Below are 17981 nucleotides of genomic sequence, written 5' to 3' on the forward strand. Positions count from 1 at the left end.
CCCACTGCCCTGCCCATCCCCCACTGCTCCTCTCCCTGCAGGCTACACACACAAGTGCAGAGACGTGTCCAGCCAGGCAACAGGACATAGATGGGCACACAGACAGGCGCAGTGACTCACAGAGACTTTCTCTCAGACCCTTATAGATGGGTGTGGGAAGGGGTGGGGGGGGAGGGCAGGGGCAGGGAGAGATGCAAGAGTGAGCACTCGTTTCTGGTCCCCACCCCCAGCTCCCTGGGCCACCTTTGCCCGTCAAGGGCAGGAAAGGTCACCTGGCAGCTGCTGCACCTCCCGGCCCCTCCCCCAGCTACAGTGATGTCTCCCCCCACCCAGGTCCAGGCTTCAGAGTACCGGATGTAGGTGGGACCCACCACTTCAAGACACCCCGCGAACAGGCACCCAGCCAACGTGGCCCTTCTCCCATGCGCAGTCCAGTGAGGACACACGGTGGAGGAAAAATGCAGCAAATACAGTATGCATGCCTGTGCACACACGCACACAATGTGAAGCTCATCTGCCAGATTCACACAGGCAACCACGAAAAGGCGGTCACACGCCACAGTCCCGGGGGAGCAGACCTGGGCACACATTTGCAAACACACACACTGGGAAGAGGCCAGGCTGGGGCTGGGGGGTGGCAGGGAGGGGAGCCAGCCGACCGGGCTGCAGGGATGGAGGCAGCGCAGGGAGCGAGCTGCTCTTCACAGCACAATCGCCGTCTGTTGTTATAGCAACTCAGCCCCCAAATCGTGAAACGGATATTACAGCCTCCAGAGGAGGAAGGAAGGGAGGGGGCTGAAGATGGAAGGAGGGGCAGTGCGGGGGACCCAACGGGGGACAGGGCTGGGGGGCCCAACAGGTGGCAGAGCTGCAGCTGAGAAGTAACAGGGTGGGAGGAGGAGGTACCCCAGATGAGGAGTAGGCCAGGGGGAGTGGGGTCTCAAAGGGAAAGATGGGCATGGGGTCAAGGAAGTTTGAGGGAGGGGGCTGAGGCCATTGCCAGGTCCTCAGATATTGTGCTTTGCAGGTGGGAGTTGGGGTGCTCAGGCCTCCACTCCCAGGACAACCTGCAGTTGCTGTAGGACATGCCTCAGCTTGGGGGAGGGGAGCTGGGGAGGTAGCTCCCATTCTCAGACTGCTGTCTAGAGCCTCCTCACCCCAGGGGCAGCCTGGCTCAGCTTCAGAACCTTTCGAAGACCCCCAGTCCACCCTCCTCACCAAGACCAGCCTCTGAAGTGGCCTTAGCCTTCCTCAGGTAGTGGTGACCCCCAAAACCTCCATGCTGCAAACTCGGGAGGGAAGAGCTGGGTTGGGAGAGGCTGCCAGAGGCTGACAGCAGGATCAATATGCATTTCCTCTGGAAGTCCCTGTCCTTCCGGCTGGCAGCAGCGCCAGGCCAGGAGGCTGCAAGCCCAAGGAGTGTGCCCCCCCCGCCGCTCCTTCCCCCACACCCAGCACTCAGGGCTGCCACCTCCCTCCCATGATTCTCTGTAGTGAGCTCCCCGTTGCTGGAAGTATACAAGCAGAGGCTGAAAGACCACCTGTCAAGCAAGGGACATTCAGCTGCGGGCTGAAGGCTATGGCTATACATGACCACCAGGCTCAGCAATTCTACTTTCAAGTTTTAGGCCCCCAAGATTCTGGACTCCTAGAGATTCTAGACCTCCCCCCAAAACTCTCTGTTCCATGGTTTCCTGGTTCTAAGGCTCTATCCCCCACAATCCTACCTCCCCCCAAGATTCCAGACACATGAGATTCCAGATCTCCCGAGATTCTCTGACTACAGAGTTTTCTGCGCCACAGTTCTAGTCCCTGTGCTTACGGACCCCTGCCCTCTGCCCCCCGCGAGGATTCTAGGCACTGATAGTCCAGGTTAATGACTTGGGCCTTTATTCCATCTGGAAAACACAAATATTCACAAGAATCTGTACAACCTTAGGGACACCAGCCCTGGCCCTGCCCTCAGCTGCATGCCACCCTCACACCCCGCCCCCCAGCCCCGGCCTGCTGCCACAGCACCCCAGGCTCCCTGCTCTGGTCCAAGTCTTTTCTCCAAAGCAGGCATGAGTGCTTGATCCAGTCACAGCTGGGAAGAAAAACACAGAGGTTGTGAGGAAGACCCTCCCCACTCCCCAAAAAGCAGGATCCCACCTGGCCTGGGCCATTTGGACAGAGCACCCGTCCCACCCATCCCCCCATTGCCCCAGCCCTGAGTGGGGAGGCTCCGCCCAGGCTGCAGGGGGGGCTCACCATCAATTACAAGTGGATGTCAAACACGCCATCCTCCACCGTCTGAACCTCCTCCTCTCGGATCTCTGCAGGGAGGGGGGTGTCACAGGACCAATTCCTGGGTCCCTGTGCCCTCAGCAGCCCTTCTCCCCATCACTGGAGGCACCCGGCCCCATCCCAGAAGCAGAACCATCCACCAAAAATCAATTCACTGAATGACCAAAAGGCCCAATTTTTGAGGCTCTTTTTCTAAGTTTTCATTTTGCCACAGCTTTTTTGCGGCCACAGATTTATCGGTGCAGTTTGTTTAAATGTCCGTTTTGTGCGTGCTTTACATTTTAGACCCCAGCACTTCTGGAAGGCTCAATGCGAATGGTTTCATCTTTTCTGTATTTGAGAACTTATGACCTGTGCCTGCCTCTATTTTTGAGGACTTATGCCAGTCTGAACAGTTGTGGTCAACTGCCTTAGACCCCAGTTGAACATGGTCGTTCAGAGTGTCCTCAGCAAAATAATCATTTGAGGAATTGCCATTCAGAAAACTGACCTGGAGCCACCAATGGCCCCAAGAGAGCTGCTGGGAGCTTTGGGGGGCAAGGGACTTTTCTCAGAATAGCCTCCAAAGCAGCCAAAAAGGGAAACACAGGCAAATGGCTCACAAAACTCCCTCTCCAACCCCTTGTCAATCCCCCTAACAAAATAAGAGTGCAAATTGAATCTTGAAGTCTCTTTCACGTTTACTCTTTTTTATTTATTAGTCTCTCTCCTCCTCAGCCTCAGAGGGTTGAGGGCTCCCTGGTCACCTTCTGACACCCTTACCTGTCCAGCCCTTCTCCATCACCCTACCAAAATAAGACAATTACAAACTCTGCAATCATTTCCATCCTGGAGAAGGTAATACTATGCCACCACGGCCTTGCCTCCCTCCCTCCACAGGCCAGTACAAAAAGAGACCCCTTCTTACCTGGAGGCCGGGAGCCTCGCCTGCCAGGGCGGGGCAGGGAGAAGCTGAAGGCGCGATGGTGGGTATGTGTGGGTGAGGGTGCAGACCCCTCCAGACTCACACTCTGGGCCCGGCGCCGGCACTCAACTGACAGACGATCCTTGCACTGCTTGTGGCAGTTAACACCACAGGCTGGGGAGGCAGATGGGGAGCCCAGCCAGATCAACTGATCAGAATACCCTTCCCCATTCCACAGGCCTGCACCTCTCCCCAGGTCCCTTTGCTCCTGAGCAGCTGCCCCACCAAAACAAGAGCCTCCTTTCCAAGTGCTCTCTTCATCCTACACGGCAGTCTGTGCCCTCTCCAAAGCTCCCTGTTCCTGGGCAGCTGCCCCACCAAAACAAGAGCCTCCTTTCCAAGTGCTCTCTTCATCCTACTCGGCAGTCTGTGCCCTCTCCAAAGCTCCCTGTTCCTGGGCAGCTGCCTCACCAAAATAAAGGCCCTGGTTTTTCTTTGTTTGTTTGTTGTTGGTTGTTTTTTGGGTTTTTGGTTTGCTTGTTTTGGTTTTTGGTTTCTGGGGTTTTTTTTTGGCAAAACTGCGAGGCAGGTGGGATCTTACTTCCCAGAGCAGGGGTCGAACCCACACCCCCTGCAGTGGAAGCACGGAGTCTTAACCACTGGATGGCCACGGAAGTCCCAACAAAAGCCCTGTTAAAGGCTACCCCCTTCACGTCAATCAGCATGCCTCTCTGGCCCTAAGGTACTTCACTCCTTGGCAATTACCCCACCAAAATGAGAATATTCACCCAGATAGTAACTCTTCCCAAAAAACTCAGCCCAGCAGCCTTGCAACTCCATCTCACCTCGGCATTTGAGGCCCTGCTTGTAGATGCCCAGGATCTGAAATAGAGGAGGGGGCCGCAGTAGGGGGGAGGGGTTTAGAGGGGATGACTCTACTTCTTCCTTTCCATGGGCAGGGAGTGGGACTGACCCTTTCTGGAGCCTTAGGGCCCCCCTCAGGGTTTTGTTCAGAACAGCAAGAGGGGAGGCAGGTGGAATTAAGGTTTGCCTAGGCTGAGAAGGCTCTGGCAGGGGCGGGGCCAGAAGGGAGGGCGGGCGTGGATGGGGCGGGGCCGGTGCTGGAGGGGCGTGGCTTGGGCGGGGGCTCACCAGGGCCTTGCAGTGGCGGCAGGCGACCGGGCGCAAGGAGTTGCTCTCGTGGAAGTTGTGTACGAAGCCCATGCGGCCACCCAGCACAGAGCTGGAGCGCAGAAAGTAGGAGACCATCTCCTCCTTGCTGATGCAGCCATCCCTGTCCGGGAAGGGGGAGGGCCTCAGCTCTGGGGGCCTCCCTGGGACCACCCACCACCAGCTTAACCCATCCCACTGGGAAAAACCCCTACCAAGTTAAAGGTCCTCACCGACTCCTGATTTTGGACCCCTGGTGCAGGAAAGAGAAAGAACACTAGACTTGGAGTCAGGCAGATGTAGTAGCTGCTACTAACTAGTTGTGTGGTCTTGGGCAAGTCAATTGCCCTGGGTTTCCTCCCTGGAAAAATGGGGATCATAATTCCTGCCCTGCTCACTTCACAGAGTTGGCGTGTAAACTAAAATTGCTCTGCACTTTCCCATGGGATTATCAGCTTCTGTTTCCCAAAGTGAGCTCTGTGGAACACCAGTCCGGAGCCCTGAGAATTAAGAGATCTCTGATGAGTTTGGGGACCAGGTAAGATTGGAAAAAGCTGCACCTGTCTCACTCTTGCATAATCCTGCCAGAAAGGTAATCCAGGGATTCCCCACGGAGCCCTTTTTTTTCATCCATTCACACATTTTAGGGAAAGAGTGAGCACGTGCTCTGGAGACGGACAGAACTCAGTTCAAATTTGGGCTCTACTTCTTCTCTGTGTGACTTCACGCCCCATCCCTCGGTTTCCTCTTCTATAAATGGGGACGATGACAGTTCCTACACCTCAGAGGCCTTTGGGTAAGGCTTAAATGAGATAGTGCACATGGAACATTGACAACAGCGTCTGTAATGGTTAATAGATGCTGGGCCACTGGGAGCTATTTCCACCAGGGGTGGCCCTTGTCAGAAACGCCTGCCCATTGTATTTACGTGATCCAGGTTGTCCTTCAAATCAGTGGTACATTGGGACGACCGATGGTTCATGAAAATATGTAAACCTAGGCTCCTATCTCACACTGTTCGTGAAAACTTAATTCCCACTAAATTCAGAACACTAATGTAAAAAATAAGAATTTCAAAGTATCTGAAAAGGTATAAGGGAAGAATTTTGTAACCTTGAGGGGATGAAGGCCTTTCTACGCATAACACAAATCCGAGAAGCCATAAAGGAAAAGACTGACATATTGAGCACACATTTTTTAAAAATTTTATATGGAAAAGGACAACATAAATGACAGACTGGGAGAAAATATTTGCAAACATATTCAACACCAAGGGTTAATATCCATTAACAGAGATTCTAGAAATCAATGAGAAAAAGACTCACAAACCCAGTGGAATAATGGACAAAGGACACGAACAGGCAATTTACAGAAGAAACAGAAGTGGCCGGTAAACATATGAAGATCTCCTACCCCCACTAGTATTAAAGAAATGCAAATTTAACCAAGACGCCATTTGCCAATTAGACTGGCAAAATTGTAAAGCTTATTATAGCATCCACTGTTGGCAAGGAAGCTGGGAAATGGGCACTCGTTCACTGTTGATGGGAGTGCGAGCTGGCACAACCTTGCCTGAGGTCACCTTGGCAGTCTCTCTTCTAATTTAGAATGTGCATATCTTTTGATCCAATTATCCCACTTCTAGGAATTTCTCCTACAAAAATAGTGGCCTGAGTGCATGGGTACAAAGATGCTCACAGTAGCATGGTGGATATTAATAGCGAAAAACTGGGAACAGTCGACATGTCCATCAGCGGGAGAATGGTGAGACAAATGATGGCCCAGCCACACAGTGTAATTCTCTGCAGCTGTTCTAAAGAATGAGGTAGCTCTGCATGAATCGGCCTGGAAAGATGTCCATGATGAGGGTTTAAGTGGAAAACAAAAGTGAAAAAACACAAAGCATGCGGTTCCGTCAAGACAGTGATTTAAAAACAAAAACAAGAAACCCTGAAAACCCTACTGCCACAAATACCCAGATGCTGGTTAAAATATATCAAAAATTGCTTTAAATGCATAGGTGAGTTTGCAAGAAACGGAAACCCCCAAGTTTCAGAAACAAAGAGAGATCTTCGAATTGATTCAGTGAGCTGTGGCTGCCCCAGGAGCCGGGTGCTGGATTTTGATACCTGCCTGGGGCCTGCAGGAGGTGGGAAGTTAAGGCTGAGGCGCCTGCATGAAGCTGACGCCTTGAAGGTCTCCAAGGGCTGCACCCTCCCTAAAAGTGTGGCCTGGAAAAACTCCACCCTAACACAGGGAGGTGACAGGGAACTGTTTTCAACTCAGAGAAAACTCTGTTTTCAACTATTTGTTCCCAACGCTGGGAGGAGAAACAAAGCAACTACAATGAATGCCACTGGCGGAACCAGATTTATACCATCATCCTGTTTGTCTGTGAAACAGACACAGACAAATTCTCTAACAATCTGCAACACGCATGAAAAAAAGACTGGAAAGATACCGGCATTGCCACACCAGTAATGTTACGAACATAGTTACTAATGACAGCCTCTGAGTGGGAAAGGAGGGAGGGAATTTTCACTTCTTACCTTATACACTTTGCTCACTATAAATCTATTTTACTACCTGGATTTTTTTTTTAACCATGCATTTTTATAATATGGGAAAAAACCCAGCTTTTTGAAATATGGATAACACTGAAAAGTAAATCGACCTGGGATGGACTATAAATTTTGATTGGAATTTTGTCCGCTCAGCAAAACCAGGGTGCGAACATGGTTGCATGTTTAACCTACTCCAGAGAACCGGCTGTCTGTCCAAATTGTCAGCATGTGAATTGTGAATTGTTGCTAAGCAAGTGGGTGCCGCTCACTGCAGGCCTTTCTTATCTATTCATTAAGACAGGCTACCCAGGAGTTCAACGTGCCCACACTTTTTGCCAGCTGTGAGCTCCACAAATAAAATGGCATTTATGTAGCAACAGTCCCCAGGCCACCGTCTTTGCAAGATTCAGGTGGAGTCACCCCACCCCTTCTTCGGTCTGAATAAGTGAGGTAACCCTGTGCCTCTGCAGCTGGAAGCCTCCCCGAAAATAAGAGCCCCTCCCCACATGGGTGGCTTCCTCCCTCAAGATCATCTGGTTCAATGTCCTCATCTTGCACGGGAGGAAACTAAAACCCAAGGGGAAGTGAGCCTGCTTTCCCTCTCCCCCTGCCCCCAGGCCTCCTCACTGGTTCTGGTCGAAGTCCCCAAAGGCGCTGAGGTAAGGAAAGTTCCCACGGATGATCTGGAACTCCTCCTGTGAGATGTGGCCGTCCCCATCGACATCGAAGTTCCGGAACACAGACTGGAGTACATAGAGGGACACATGGGGGAGGGGAGGATAAAAGGAGCATTGGCCCCACCCTGCCCACATTCCCAGTCCAAGTGATGAAGGGCGGACGTCTCAGCCGTGGGCAGCTGTCTGTCTCCCCCACCACCTCCCTTCTCCGTACCCCCATCCCAACCCCACCCATCAGCTGCGCCCCGTGCCTTCTGGAGACTGAGTGTTGGCCCTTGAACCTGGCACTGGTGGCGGCTCCCAGGGCAGTGCCCTGGCAAAACTAGCCTTGATTGACCACTACGGACCTGTCCCCCCAGCCCGCAGACTCCAGAGCTGGCTGCCACGGAGTCTCACCTCCACCATCTTCTCAATGTGCTCCACCATGAGTGCCTGATCCAGCTTGGGTTTGGCCGCTGAGGTCCACTCCTCCAGCACCGGGGGCCGGGGAGGCGGCGTGCAGCTGGTGGGGCTGCTTGGCTGTGGGAATGGTCGAGGCTGAGAGAGGGCCAGAGGTGAGGAAGCCCAGGGCCCAGTGGAGGAGAGAGGGCAAGCCCTGGGGACAAGGAAGCCTGCCCAACGAGCAGGATAGGTGAGGTAGCCTCTAATCTTGGAACTCCCAGGAGGGCAGAGGTGGGGGAGGAAGAGGATGGGCCGAGTGGGTAAGCAGCGATTCCGTCCCTCACCGAGGACTTGGAGCGTGGTTCCCGCTGCAGGGACAGCTGGTAGAGCTCATCCTCTGTCTGATACTGATCCAGAGACACCTGGGACACACAGGTCTGATCATGCCCACCGGCCTCCGCGGCTCTCAGGAGCCCACTGCCCAGAACTCAGACCCACAGGTCTACCTAGAGGTCGCAGCCCAGCCCCGAGCCTGGCCCAGAAGCTAGACTCGGGACAAAGGCCAGCTTAGAACACATCCCAGCAACCACACGCCAGCCTAGCACACAGACCAGAACCTGTATCTCGGCCCCAAACCTTGAACACAATGCACTGTCAAGATCTCAGCCAAGAATCCAGGTCACAACCCAGCTGAGAGCTCTGAAATTCCCCCCAACATAGAATCCCACCCAGCAACCAGACTCCAGCTCAGATTTCAATCCCCATCTCAGTCCAGAACCCAGAAACAGGTAAGACTTCACACCAAACCTTAAAACCTAAGCCCCAGCCCAACGATTAGAACCTAGTCCAGATCTGGACTAGAACCCAACTCCTACGCTAGGGCTCAAAATCAAGTCCAAGACCAAGCCCAGAAGCTCAGAGCTCAGGGCCATGTTTAAAAGCCGCCCCTGGGGAACTCCCTGGCGGTCCAGGGGTTAGGACTCGGCCCTTTCACTGCCGAGGGTGCGGGTTCCATCCCTGGTCAGGGAACTAAGATCCCACAAGCCATGAAGCACAGCCAAAAACTAAAAGTTAAAAAAATAAAATAAAAGCCACCCCTATGCCCAGAATCCAGAGTTTGACCCCAAACCTTGAACACAGCCCACTGCTAGGAACTCAACCCAGGGCCTAGGCCCAGCCTCAAGTCCACATGCCAGCCTCAGGGGCCCACAGTCCCATCTGGAGGCTAGAACCCTTCTCCAAGTTCACCCCAGCCTTGGGGCCCAGGCTGGGTGTCAGTTCTTCGATCATAACTGAGAACCCAAGGCCAAGCCTGCAGGACCAGGTGCAGCTGTGGACCCTGCTGCCTGGCCCCTCACCGTCAGCAGGCTCAGCAGGTCGGGGTTGGCTTGCACTGGGGGCTGAAGGCTGGTCACCATGGCCAGCTCCTCCAGGATGCTGAAGAGCTGCTTCATCTTGGCCCCATTAAGTCGGGTCCGGGTGGGGTCCAGCCAGTCAGGCAGTGCCAGCTGCAGGGCCACCAGGTCCTTGAGGTGCACACCCAAGATGGGGAAGCGGAAACCCACGCAGGCTGCCAGCCGGCGCCGGTAGTTGCCATAGTTACCAGTGGCCGTCACTAGTTCTGTCAGACCTTCCCAGAGCTGGGGGACAAAGGGCAGAGGGTCACACAAACACACACACACACACACACACACACACACACACACACACACACACCACATATCTCAAGCTCAGCTCTCCTTCCCCTGCCCAGCCCTGGAAATGTGGGAGAGGATGTGGAGTCAGGGTTAGGGATGGGTGAAAGGTCAAAAGCCTCCCTCACTATCCCCCAACACTGGCTCCCTTAGCCCCTGGGAATCAGAAGTCATAGGTCACGAGTTCAAAGGGACACCCACTACCAAATACCACACCTCTACACCAGGCCTGGGCACAGATTATCATCAACATTTAACAGAAGAGGGGACTTCCCTGGTGGTCCAGTGGTAAAGAACCCGCCTTCCAATGCAGGGGACACGGGTTTGATTCTTGGTCAGGGAGCTAAGATCCCACATGCCGCGAGGCATCTAGGCCCCCGTGCCGCAACTACTGAGCTCGCGTGCCTCAACAAGAGAGCCTGTGGGCCGCAAACTACAGAGCCCAGCACTCTGGAACCTGTGCGCCACAACTAGAGAGAAGCCCGCACGCCACAATGAAGAGCCCGCGCCGCAACAAAAGATCCCGCAAGCTTCAATGAAGACCCCACATGCCGCAGCTAAGACCCGACACAGCCAAAAACATAAAGAAAATAAATAAATAAATATTTTTTTAAAAAACCATTTCACAGGAGAGGAAACTGAGGATCAGGGAGGCAGAGCAGCACAGGACGATGATTTTGAAGAATATTCTTAGTGGTATCATTCGTAACAGCCCAAACTGGAAAAACCCCAAATGTTCAATAGTAGAGGAGATACACAAATCGGGGTAGACTAAAACATTATACGGCAACGGAAGTGAATGAACAATTGCTCCACATAACGGAATGTAAGAATGAAAGAAGCAAGAAGTAAAATCACGTATATAACAATTCCATTCATAGCAGGTTCAAAAACAGGCAACAAGAAACGCACATGCTTTTGGGATGCATGCACAGGTGGTAAAGCTATCAAGAAAAACAAGGTCAGGAATTCCCTGGTGGTCCAGTGGTTAGGATTCTGAGCTTTCACTGCAGGGAGCACGGGTGTGGGGACTAAGATCCCACATGCCGCGCAGTATGGCCAAAATAAATGAATAAATAAATAAAAACTTTTAAAAAGAAAGAAAGAAAAGCAAGGTAATCATCCTTAGGAATGTTATGACATTGTTTGCCTCTGATGAGGACGGAGTTGTGCGCTAAGGTGCTGGGAGCTTCGGGGGCTGGCAGTGTTCTACTTCTTGACCTGAGTGGTAGTTACACAGGCGTTTTCTAATTTTTTTTAACTGTACATATGTTTTATAGACTCTTCTATATGTATGTCACCAGTTATGTTTTTTAAAATAAAATAGGGACTTCCCTGGTGGTCCCGTGGTTAAAACTCGGTGCTTCCACTGCAGGGGGCACAGGTTTGATCCCTGGTCAGGGAACCAAGATCCCACATGTGTGCGGCGCGACCAAAATAAAATAAAATAAAATAAGCAGGGGAAGAGTAAAGCACGAGCTTTGAAGTTCGGCAGACCTGTGAGACTCCACTCTGCTGCTTTCACTGTGCAACTGGAAAAGGATTTAACCCCCAGACTCAGTTTCCTCATTTATCACATGAAGAGGGAGTGCCCAGCCCCCAGCACTGCTGGGAGTTCTCAGCGAGGCCAGCCCTGGGAAGGCTGACCAGGCCGTTCCCCTGACCCCCCCGAGTCTCAAGCACCTTGATGGTCTCTGGGCTCACGTGGCTGTGGGTCTCCTTGAGGCGGGAGATGGAGCTGTGGCTCAGGCCCCCGACCACCGCCATCAGCGTGTTGAAATTCTGCAGCTCCAGGAGTTTCTGGGGAATAAATGGAGAGAGATGAGGCAGTGAGTCACTGAGTGGGCCCAGAATTTGGCCCAGCTTTTCTGGAGAAGACCTAGCAGTGGGTTAGGGGAAAGGACGGACTCAGCCCTACTGGCAATTTGGGAGGTGGGGGGAAGGGGAGGGGCAGGCACCTCTGCAACGTGGACGAAGTGTGTGATGACCAGGGCCCGCTGCGGGGCTGTGGGCTTGCTGAGAATCATAAGTTGCACCCACTGCGAGACACTGTTGAAGAGGGAGATGAATCGCTCCAGGACAGGGTTGTCCACGGTGCAGCCGTGAGTCACAAAACTGTGATAGTCCTGGAACTGCAGGCACAGTGGCCTCAGCACCCCGGGGCCCCTCCCCTCACCAATGGCCGCTCCTCACCCTCCAGCGGCCCTTTGGTGGTTACATTGAAACCCCAGACCCACCCTGTGACCCCACCTACCCCGGAGACCCTGCCCCTCCTGGCACCCCCTCCCCAGCCCACCCCCGCTCCCTGACTGAAGGCCATTGGGCCGCACCAGGATCTTGCAAAAGGAGCGATATTCCAAGTAGGTGAGATGTGCTGCCAGCTCCATGGGGTCCAGGTGGTCAAACAACAGGGACATCTTGCGCTTTTTCTGTTCCACAGGGTTCCTCTGGGTCACCTGCCGATTCCACTTGTAGGTGGGGCTGGGGGAGTGGGGCGGGGCAGTGAGTCCTTTGCTGAAGATGCCCCACCCCTCATGGCCCTACACTCATACCACTCACGCTGACCGCGAGACGCTGTGCAGAGCACGAATGTCCCCAGTCCCAGCACCTCCTGCAATCTCCTCCTCATCACGCACTCAACACAGATTTATGGAAGACCTACTCTGTGACAGGCACTGTGCTAGGCGCTGGGGGTACAGAGATGAGCAAGACACGGTTCCTGCCCCCGAGGAGCTCACAGTCTACTGAGGGAGACAGACACAGAAACAAACAATCACGAAATAGCGTGGCACAAGTGTGGAGGTCTTTGGGCAGAGGTCTGCACAAAGTGTCATGGAGGAACAGAGGCAGGAACGACAAATTCTGCCCTCAAAGAGTCCACAGACACTCCACACTTGTGCTAAGTTTTGATAACATGGAGGAGGAGGCAAGGGGACATGAGCAAAGCGCCATGGTGGGAAAGGATGCAGGAGCTGCAGAATGGTGAGTGGACCCGTGCAGCTGCAGTATGAGATGCCTGGTATGGGGTGGTGGGCTGTGGAAGATGAGGCAGGAATGCCAAGCTGGCCTGAGACCATGAAAGGCCTTAATCCCCAGCCGAGGCATTCTGAAGACGATAGGCAGCCATAGAAGGTTTTTAAGCAAGAGTGACATGACCCTCACCCATTCAATTCGACAAACATTTGTGAAGTGCAGATGGTGTAGGATGCTGAGTGCCCTGCCCAGCCCTCCGAGCTCCCCCCCACGCACACGCTCTCGATGTCGATGAGGCTGCTGTGCCGGCGGTTCCCTTCTTGGTCTAGCAGAGCCTTCAGCTCCTTGATCTGCTCAGCGAGCTCAGGATTCAAGTCAAACTCTGCTGGGAACGCTGAGATCCAGTACCTGGTGGAGGTTCAGGGTCACCCAAGGCAGCCCTTCCCCCACCATCCCCTAGGACTGTAGCTCCCCAGGGAGGGGGAAAGAGCCTCGAACTGTGGTTCCCCTCTCCCAGCTCTTTCCTTCCCTACCCGCACTGGGCAGATCAGAAAACAGGGACCGGGCCAGGACCAGGAAGGGGCAAGCCTGCGGCAGCCCAACCACCATGGACAGAGCCGGGTTCAAACCCACGTGACCAGCTTCCAGAACGAGCTATTTCCACTCCTTCAGGCCAGTCTGAAGCCTGAGATAAGGGAGCAGAGGAGGAGACAGAGCCCCAAGAGGAAGACTCACCTGACCAGATGGCATGTTTTCACCTGAAGCGAACTGGAGTTGTCCTTCCGGGATTGTTGGTAGGTGAAGCAGAGTTAAGGAAAACAAGCATGGAGACTTACTCTAGAAAAGGAGGCAGGGGATGGAACCCGAGTTCTTGGGGGAGGCTGAGGGCAGGGCCCGGTTCTAGGAGAAATTCTAGGGGTGGGGTCTGGGGCGGGCAGGGCCCAAGCTCTGGAAAGGGGCTGAAAGCAGAGGTGAGGTGTGAGCTTTGGGAGGGTGCCTGGATGGAATGGGGGCCAGATTCTGGGAGAGGCTGAGAGCAGGACCTGGGTTCTGGGAGAGAAGCAAGAGGCAGAACCTGCGCTGGGAGTAGGAACAGGTCCTAGGCTGTGGGGAGGACAGAGCAAGGCCTAGGCTGGGGAGAGACCCGGGGACGGGGCCTTAGTTCTAAGGGGAGGAAAGGGGTGGAGCTTAGGCCCTAGCTGCAGCCTGGGCCAATCCTGAATTCTGTGATGTGGGAGTGGCCCACGCTCTAGGAGCGAAGCCCCTCCTCTGCCCCCGCTGGGCAGCGGGGCTCCCTTATGGATGCGGACTGCAGGGCCCTTGGCGAGGCCGGCGAAGGATATACGTACAGCAGTTTTGCCGCCAGCTGAGAGGAAGGGATGTACCAGGGGTGCATCATGAGGAACATGCGCACCAGCTGCGGGTCCCGCACCTTCCCGGAGTCATCTAACTCCGAGGGGTCAAGGAGAAGCGGGTTGACCCTACGTCCCGCAGCTTCGGTCCCTAAACCCTACCCCGCAGCCTGCCGGATTTCTGGCTCCCGGCCGCCTCCGGCTTTCCGAGGGCTCCGAAACCAGGAGGCAGATTATAAAGTAAAGGTAGGGTGGAAGAGGGATAAGGCAGGATCCGAGGAACTAGAGGAGAGGAGCGTCTGAGTCGGGCCTGTAGTTTGGAGGGGAACCAGCTGGGGCGGAAGGAGACGGGTTCCGCGGGGTCAAGAATCCAGAGGTCATTTCCTGAGTGCCTGGGGAAGGGGCACCCCTTCACCAGATAAGCCACCCCCCCATCAGCCGGAAACAGCTTCCAGGCCGCAATAGCGAGTTCCTCCGGATCCCCCGGGGAGACAGATAACGGTCCTCGTGGGTCAGAGTCTGGGGACCCCGTCGCTCCTCCCTTCAACGCTGGTATACTAGGGAAGGGAAACCTTTTCTCTTTCTGCACCGTGTGGATCTCTCTACCCCGGGATGAAGAGGAGACTTTCGCCAAAGAGGCTGCAGGATGCGAGTTGGGCAGAGGTCTGCCCTGGGAGGCAGGGGTCAGGGTTCAGGCTCCCGGCTGGTCTCAGGCTGGGCGTGTCCTCCCGTGCCACTCACCGAAGGCTTCAATGCAACCACGGAGCAGCTCCTCCACCGTGCAGCCCTTGTCCAGGTCCAGGGTGCCCGCCATGGCCTCCGGCGCGGGTAGGCTGGGCCAAGCTGCGCTCCGAGAGCCTCCACGGGTCTCGGACCTGACCCCTGTCCCGGGAGAGACAGAGCCGGAGTCTGCGGAGGCGCGGGCCAGGGGAGCGGCCCCGCGGACAGAAATGGGGCGGGGCAGGCACGCCCCCTGCTGGGCAGGGGCGGAGTCGTCCGCCGCGGCCACTCCTGGGGTTAACTGGCCCGGGATGTTGCAACCCACCAGTTGGGAAACGAACTGACCAAGAAGCTTCCGGCCCACCCTTGGAGTCGTGGGAGGGCTGAGGGACTCCCCGGGGATAGGGGCGAGCCAGAACTCGGGGGGCTGGTTAGTGTCCCAGCCCCCCCTCCCCGCAGGCCCTCTTCTCACGTCCTCTCCCCAGAGGCACCTGCAGCACCCCGCAGCTCAGTTCTGCGCCCCTCCCGCTTCCCTCCCTTCACAGCCTCCCTTCCCCCGCAGGGTTATTTTGGGAACCCAGAGCCTGAGGGGACCTCGGAGGAATTTCTCCCTGGGATGAGAGGGGGGAGGAACCCAGGCGTCCTGCCTGCGTCGCCCCCTCCTGGGCTCCCCGGAAAGGAAGGCGGGGCTGTGGCAGCCCCCAGGGGCCTGCCATTGGGGAGGCGGCCTGGAGCGGAGAGGAACATTCCTGGGGCGGGTGGGGGGCGGAGAGGGCGGAGCGGGGAGCCCACTGCGGCCCGGAGGCGTCAGCGGGAAGCCTGAGCCTGGGAACCGCGCGCTCCCAAGCCACCTCCTCCGTGAAGGCCCCAAGGGTCCCGGCTCAGACCTTCCGCAGGCTATCTTCATCCCCAGACCCTGACGCAGGTCCCCATACTGCACAGTCGAACTGAGTGCACACACAGGCCGTCCACACTCGAGCACAGAGTAGGGTGCCCAGAAGGGGGCGCTAGCACCGTGCGGGGTGGAGAGTGCCTGTACGACTCCACCAGCAGCTCCAGTCACTGGCGGGAATATACGCACCCATGCAGAGACACTCATTCCACACCCGAGGCCAGGGACCCACATCGGGGTGCAAGAATGCCTGAGGCTCCCAAGAAGCCGAGCCTCAGGCAATTACCTCCCATACTCTCTCTCTCACACACAATGGCACCCACAGCCCTCGCACACCTGAACGAAGGAAACCTCGGACACACATACCCAGCTCTCTACCCCAGAATGCAAACCCATTGGAGGGGGCCCTGCTGCTCACTAGAGCCAGGCCAGCCTGGAGTTCCGCGGCCACAGCAGCGCGACATCCGCACACGTGTGTACACACGCAAGGCAGTGCACCTACACGCATGTACACTCTCCCACACATGCACACACCCGGTGGGTATGCACACACGCCCATTCCGCCCCCGCCCCCTTCATCTGCGATCTAGGGCCAGCCCTGCGGCCCCAGCGACCTGACATCCCGTACCCACGGACGCTGGCAAAGCCTTGCCCCACAGAAGGTACCCCGCCCCTACACATACTCCCCCGGGCTGCGGGGGGGGGGGAGCGGGGGCTCCTCTGTGGAGTTCTCTGGTAGACTTTTCCTAGGAGCCACCCAGAGTCATCACCCCGCGGCTCTCCCGCTTCCTCGCTGTGTGACCTTGAGAGTCACTTGGCCTCTCGGAGCCTCAATTTTCTCATCTGTCAAATGGGGGCTTCGCCGGGGAAGGTCCCGCTGAGACGTGGCTAGGAAGAGCCGGGTGCGCCCCGTTTGCCGCCCCCTCCCGCGCTTGTCCAGGGAGCTTCGGGTCTCTCGTCAGGTTCCTCCTAAGCCCTGACCCGGACCGCAGATTCCCCACCCACCAACCCACCCGCCGCCCCCAGCCCGTCTGCGCCGCTCTCAAGGGCCCCTAGGGGCCGGACCTCCTCTGCCCTGAGCACCTCCCCGCCCCGCGCTCATTCACTCACACTTGGGACCCGCAGCAAGAAGCCCGCACCCGGCCCGACTGGCGCCACCTCCGTGCTCTCCCGCCCGCCGACCTCGCTGCGGCTGCGGCTCCCGCCCGCTCTCCGCGCCGCGGCCCCGCTCCCCGCCGCCCCGCCCCCGCGCCGCGGCCGCCCCCTCCTCTCCCCTCCCCTCCCCTCCCGCCCCTACGCCGGGCTCCGCACCGGCGGCTGCGCCTCCCCCATCGGGGGCTCCCTCTCGCCCCGCACGCGGCGGTCCCTGCGGCAGCTTAACCCCTGCCCTGCCGCGCCGCCCGGGAGACGAGGGCCGCGGGCGGGGGGGCTGCGCCACGGGCCGCGCCGAGGGTGGGTGAGGGGAGGTCAGGCCGCTCGGGACATGGAAGGGGGGAACTAAACCACCGGTCCTCTCCCCCCATCACAGACACCCCCCTGCCCCCCGCCCTGTCTGGTGTGGGGCAGAGGAAGCCGGGAGGGGCAGGAAGTAGACTGCGGTGGGGAAGGGGCGCCCCGCCCAGCCCCCGGCCCGGGTTCCTGTTTTCGAGACAAACCGTTCCCACGGGGCTAACCCGGCCTGGGGCCGGGCGTCTTCCTGCGGGCAGCGGGGGGCACAGGTTGGGTAGAGATCGGGGGCGTGGGCGCGGTGGGTCCTTGTGATAGCCTGGGGGAGGGGCTAAGACAAGGTGGGAACACTTGGGGGAGAGGGGCTTGTGGGGAGGGAGGAATGAAAACGCGGCTACCTGGAGAAGGGGCCTCGAGGTCTGGGGATAGAGGGAGCTCCAGTTCACACAGGAGGGACTGGGGCCCCGGAAGCCTGGCTCCCCATGAGGCCAGATGAAAAGGGGCAGCTGCAAGCGACGGGTGGGTTCTCCGCAGCTAGAAAACTGGAGCCTGGAGGCCTGGCCAACGCCCCCCCCCCCCACCCCTGGCAGAGAGGAACTTGGGAGGGGAAGCCGCAGGCGGTTGGGGTCCCCACAAGCCGGGCCTAGGGGAGCCGGTAACCGTTTCCGGCTGTTCAGGTTCAAACACACTCACTGTGAAACCATCGGGCCCCAAACAAATCTTCTGAGGCGTGCCCCGCCCTGCTACCCGGCTGCGGAGGCAGGACCACCCCCACACCTCAATCTCGGTAAAACGAGACCTACAAACAGGCCCCTTCTGGTGCTTAGTTTCCCCAAGTGAGGAGGAGCAACACCGGCCTAGCCTAGACGGTCTGTGTGTGTCCCCCGCCCTAACACTCTCCTTACTTTGGACCTAGCGCAGC

General features: G+C 56.8%; 1 protein-coding gene across 3 annotated transcripts; it reads right to left on the reverse strand.

Annotated features, from left to right (window-relative positions):
- Positions 1-1873: 1873 nt before the first annotated feature.
- On the reverse strand, positions 1874-16806 carry RASGRP2 (RAS guanyl releasing protein 2). 3 transcript variants are annotated; one of them, XM_065881288.1, is made up of 17 exons: positions 16724-16806; positions 14743-14883; positions 13993-14095; positions 13385-13447; positions 12926-13057; positions 12007-12157; positions 11635-11808; positions 11360-11476; positions 9341-9622; positions 8327-8404; positions 7998-8120; positions 7552-7667; positions 4343-4484; positions 4036-4072; positions 3194-3364; positions 2251-2315; positions 1874-2086 (listed from the first exon to the last, which is right to left on the reverse strand). In XM_065881288.1, the coding sequence occupies exons 2-16, from the start codon at positions 14813-14815 to the stop codon at positions 2257-2259; spliced, it is 1821 nt and encodes a 606-aa protein (XP_065737360.1). In that variant the 5' UTR covers positions 14816-14883; positions 16724-16806; the 3' UTR covers positions 1874-2086; positions 2251-2256. The 3 variants fall into 3 exon arrangements, with proteins under 3 accessions (XP_065737360.1, XP_065737359.1, XP_065737358.1); XM_065881287.1 differs by lacking the exon at positions 16724-16806 and having other exon boundaries at positions 14743-14854; XM_065881286.1 differs by lacking the exons at positions 1874-2086; positions 13385-13447; positions 16724-16806 and adding an exon at positions 13777-13813 and having other exon boundaries at positions 2257-2315; positions 13937-14095; positions 14743-14815.
- Between the last annotated feature and the right edge of the window lie 1175 nt (positions 16807-17981).

Source organism: Phocoena phocoena, chromosome 8 (genome assembly GCF_963924675.1).
Source record: "Phocoena phocoena chromosome 8, mPhoPho1.1, whole genome shotgun sequence".
NCBI classification, from domain to species: domain Eukaryota; kingdom Metazoa; phylum Chordata; class Mammalia; order Artiodactyla; family Phocoenidae; genus Phocoena; species Phocoena phocoena.